At 44.3% G+C, this 4406-nt stretch overlaps 1 protein-coding gene across 3 annotated transcripts in view; it reads left to right on the plus strand.

Annotated features, from left to right (window-relative positions):
* Positions 1-1598, plus strand: part of SYNJ2 (synaptojanin 2) — a 64797-nt gene extending 63199 nt beyond the window's left edge. For all 3 annotated transcript variants that reach the window (XM_077175425.1, XM_077175426.1, XM_054628591.2), the window contains one exon: positions 439-1598. In XM_077175425.1, coding sequence (XP_077031540.1) covers positions 439-1221 — 783 coding nt within the window. In that variant the 3' untranslated portion in view covers positions 1222-1598. The remainder of the gene's footprint in view (positions 1-438) is intronic.
* Positions 1599-4406: the final 2808 nt, after the last annotated feature.

A 4406-nucleotide genomic window follows, 5' to 3' on the forward strand; every position in this document is an offset into this window, starting at 1 on the left:
TTCTCCTTCAAACCTTATCTATCCAAATAGGCTACACCTAAAGGCATAGGCCTCCCTATGCAATCTTGCTTAAGTAATAATAGTCAGCAGAGAGATGGAACAAATAAATAACTCCTCAAAACTGTGTTAATTTGGCCCAGAGCAAAAATTCTGACCTGAAAAGGGACATGGTCAGAAAGAGCTGTGACTAAACAGGCTGTAGGGTCCTGGTCCTTCACTAGCTCTCTGAAGGTGAGTGCAAGGTGCAATGCATGAGCCCAGAGCCCAGCAGGTACAGTGGAGCACTGTGCTGTCAAGCCTCCTCGTTGTAGTGCTTTCTTTTTCTTCCAGGACTGTCAGCTTTTCTTAGTAATGCTGTCAATTAGACTTGCACCAGTAGTGACTCAGAGTTTAAGGTCCCTTTTTGTTCTCACATTTCTTCTTCCATTTCCTCCTCAGGCCATGTCTCCAGAAGACCAATTCGACCAACAGACAGCACAGTCTCCTTTTGGCTTGCTAGAGCCCCATCTAGAAGCTGGAGCTATTCTTAGACCAACCAAGATCACTCCAGTCCCTAAACCCAGAACACAAGCTGGGAAGCCTCAAGAGAGCAGGGGGAGCAGTGAAAGGCAGCCCCTGTCAGCAAGCACAGCTGAGGCCATTGTACTGCCTCCCCAGAACGCTCCCTTTGCCCCAAAGGTGCCACCACGAAGGAAGAAGTCGGCTCCTGCAGCTTTTCATCTCCAAGTTCTCCAGAGCAGTGACAGCTCCCTTTTTAGTGGGTCACTGTTCAACTCCAACAACAACAACAACCCTGGCTCCTGCCTCCAGACTCATGGCCCTGCTCGCTCAGCTCCCACAGCCTCTGCGGGCCCCGCAAACAGCACAACTCAGCCCTTGGCACCCAGTGCTGCAGAACTGATGGGGAAGCTCCAGGGCCCTTCTGCAGCAGCAGGCCAGCATCCACAACGACTGGATACCAGCTCCTTTCCAGAGAACACTAATCTTCTGGACCTGGACATTCATTCTCCCTTCCCTCTTTCCACACAGGCACCGTCAGCTACTTCTCCAGCACACACTTCAGAAAATTTAAATCACCCCAATGTGAAAGATTTCAGTCACTGGGTGACATTTAGTGATGATGAAGACAGCAGTGCAGTAGCAGACGGGTTCAACAAACTGCTCGTCTTAGAACAAAACAAAAATACCTTAATGAAAACAAATACTGATTTAGAGTTGTAAAATTTTACTCCCTTAGTGTTCCAAAAGAAATCATAATTATGATGCAAAATTTTAAGAAAAAATCTTTTTTATATTTAATGATCATCTGTCCATGCTACATTTCATTTTCACATTTAAAGATACGGCCCCTGGAGGGAAGTATATAAAGTACATACAACCTAACATTACCTACAGCTCATTTGAAAACTTCCTTATTCTAAGTTATTTCTTTTTATTAATCCATCTTAAGATGTTTTATTTCATTTCAGGTACAAATTATATGTAAGAACATGTAATGATGTATGGAAAAAAGACATTTAAAAAACCCCAACATTTTCCTTTGGAATATATATTTTAATCAATTTCTGCTGTTTGAAATAAAGCATCCTTACTTCGAAGATTCGTCTGCCAGTTATTCTGGAACAAACATCTCAAGGAGGAATGTACACCAGTATAACAACAGCAGTAACACTGGTACTGCTCTGCTGCAAGTTTCCAAACCTCACCCTGGTTTTTGTTTCCAAGCCCATGACCAACAGCACACTTTGAAAAGGGACTATAGTTTTCCAATGCTGTTTCACTGCAAAGAGATGCTATAGGCTGCTTGTGCATTTTCTGTGCAGATCCCGAGGAAATATGGGAATGGTTGAGACCAGCTGATGCCACAGGTATTGGCATGGGCATGTCTTATGCTAAAGGCAGTTCAGCAATTCAGGAGTTGTGTCCCTGTTCTCACTCTCTTCACAAGCAAATGCCATGTCGGTCTTCTGTTTCCACAGCGCAGATGAGGAGCGAGCTGGTTCTTTCTGCCTTGCCTGTGGGGTAGAACTGTGCATGATGGATGCCATTTGTGCAAAGCAGACAGTTAATAACCAGATTGCAACTTGTCATGGTAACTTGTTAAGAGAAGCATCAAGATCTTTCATTAATAAAGGAAAGAGAACATTTTTAAGCAGGTGGCGAAGCTGAAAAAACAACTAATTTTCAAAAAAATTTTTGAGATGCATTTAAAAAGTTAAGGTTTTTTTCCTTTTTCTACAGGAAAATTAATTAGCTTGTTCTGAGCTTCCCAAACACTGGGAATGCAGCCATTTTCTTCCTCACAATGCCTACCTGTTTCTCTGCCACTGCCAGATTTTGAACACAAGAGATCCTGTAAGAGAGGATGCTGCCTTTGAGCACCTGTCATCCTCCTCTGCTCTCTCATTTGCCAAACACTTAAAAAAAAATCCCCCGACCCTTCAAAGGCCAAGCCCATAAAGCCCAGTGCTTAGCTTCTCCTGTGAGTGTCAGCCTAACGTGGTTGCAGGCTGGTGAATAATATAAGATACTCATTTCCCTACAAGATGACACAAAGCCTTTGCCTCTTGGTCCTCCTCTTAAAAAATACAGTGAATATTTATGGGCACATCTCAGTATAAAACATTAGCAATAAAAAAGAAAGAGTACGGTATATGATCACATCCAACATTTTCTGCAAAGATAATTAACAGCTCTAGGACAGCTAATTTACATGTTAATGAAAGTGTTAGCAGGAAAGCCAATTAAACTGGATTTATACAAGTCAAATAAAATCTGCTTTATTACTCTCCTTGAATAAGAGACGGATGTGGCCTTTAGCATTCTATCTTATGTCTGTGTCTGTGGCAAGCTGCCCACTGAAGGATGAATCCCGGCAGCTCGCTGGTTTATGCTATCAGTGACAGGAGATATTGCTCAGTCGCAGCAAATCAAGGCAAGGGGACAGACAGTCCAGCTGAAAAGGTTACAGCACAGAATGAGGAATCTCCTGTCTCAATAAATTACCTTCCACACTGGTGCCCAAAGTCGCAGCCAAGTGTTTTCTCAGAGGCAGGAGCTTGTGACCTGCTTGTGATCTGGTTCTAGTTTCAATGGTCAGAGGAAGCAAAGCAGAGCCAGACTTGCTCCATGTTTGGGAAATCACTATGGAAAACTCAGACTGCAGGAGGCAGTGACTCTTTCCTTTTCATTTGGGATTAAGCCAGGCCCCACCATGCCCCTTAGTACCTGATGTCCACAACCAGGAAACTCACAGCACAGCTCTGCTGCCCATCCTCATTGGGACATAATCAATGGAAATCAGTGTCCTCAGGGACAGCTGTCACTCTTCAGGGGCATATAATGGATTGTAGGGAGTGGTTATCCTGTGACATTCTTTCGGTCATGAAGCCAGCACTTGGCAAAAATTGCTGATGGCAGCTGTGAAACCAGGTATGATTTACCAGACACAAGTCTACAAGTGTCTGCCTTTAGTATGTGAGGCTTTGGCAAGACACCACACGTGAGCTTGCCCATGGCTGCAGTCCTGCAGCTTCAAGTTGCAGTAGGCACCCTGGTGGCTCTGCTGAAGTCGTGTTTGGGGTGGGTAAGTGGCTCTCCTTGGTAAAGCAACTGCCTGATTCAGCTTTTTTTAGGGAAGTTATCACTGAAACAAACAAAAGAAAGAGAACCAAAACATTGGTTAGAATTTTCACTCTGACAGAACATTTTTGCTTTTCCCTTTTCATCCAGAATTGGGATTTTCACCAGATGGAAAATTTCTCATTTCCAGCCAGCTACTCTGGCTGGCACCAGGAAGCACAAATCTCAGCAGAAGCCAGTTCACAGCACTGTAATCACAGCAATTGAATACTTGGTTGCTGTTGCTGCTAGAAACACCAACACAGTTACACCAGACTGCTGGACAGCAAGGGCAAGAGGACTGACCAACCCCTTTTAGCCTTCCCTTCCCATCTCACCATTTCCTCTTGGATGCCACAATGCAGATGAAACATCATCTCCTCAGACAACTCACACACAACCTGCCTGCCACACCTGCAGCTGAGCCACCAGATGGCATTAAAAGAGTACTTTGAGACCTGAGAACTTACCCAAAGACACTACTCTCAATTAATGTGACACCAGGAAGCATAAAAGCGTCCAATTCCTGATGGGAAGCAGACATGAATGCTCAGCCACAGAGCTGCTGGCCCTCAAACTGATGTCTGTACACACTTTAGAAGACACTGCTGCAAAATCCAAAAGCACAACTGACAAACTGCTCAGTTTGGCAAAACATGCCAGACCAGCCACCCCCCAGCACTGTGCCTCTTACCCAAGCAAAGGGTAATGTTACATTCTCCCAGCACAAGACAAGCACTAAAAAATATGCAGATCTTTAACAAAAAAGAACATGGTCCAGAGTA

This window comes from Agelaius phoeniceus, chromosome 3 (assembly GCF_051311805.1).
Source record: "Agelaius phoeniceus isolate bAgePho1 chromosome 3, bAgePho1.hap1, whole genome shotgun sequence".
Lineage (NCBI taxonomy): Eukaryota > Metazoa > Chordata > Aves > Passeriformes > Icteridae > Agelaius > Agelaius phoeniceus.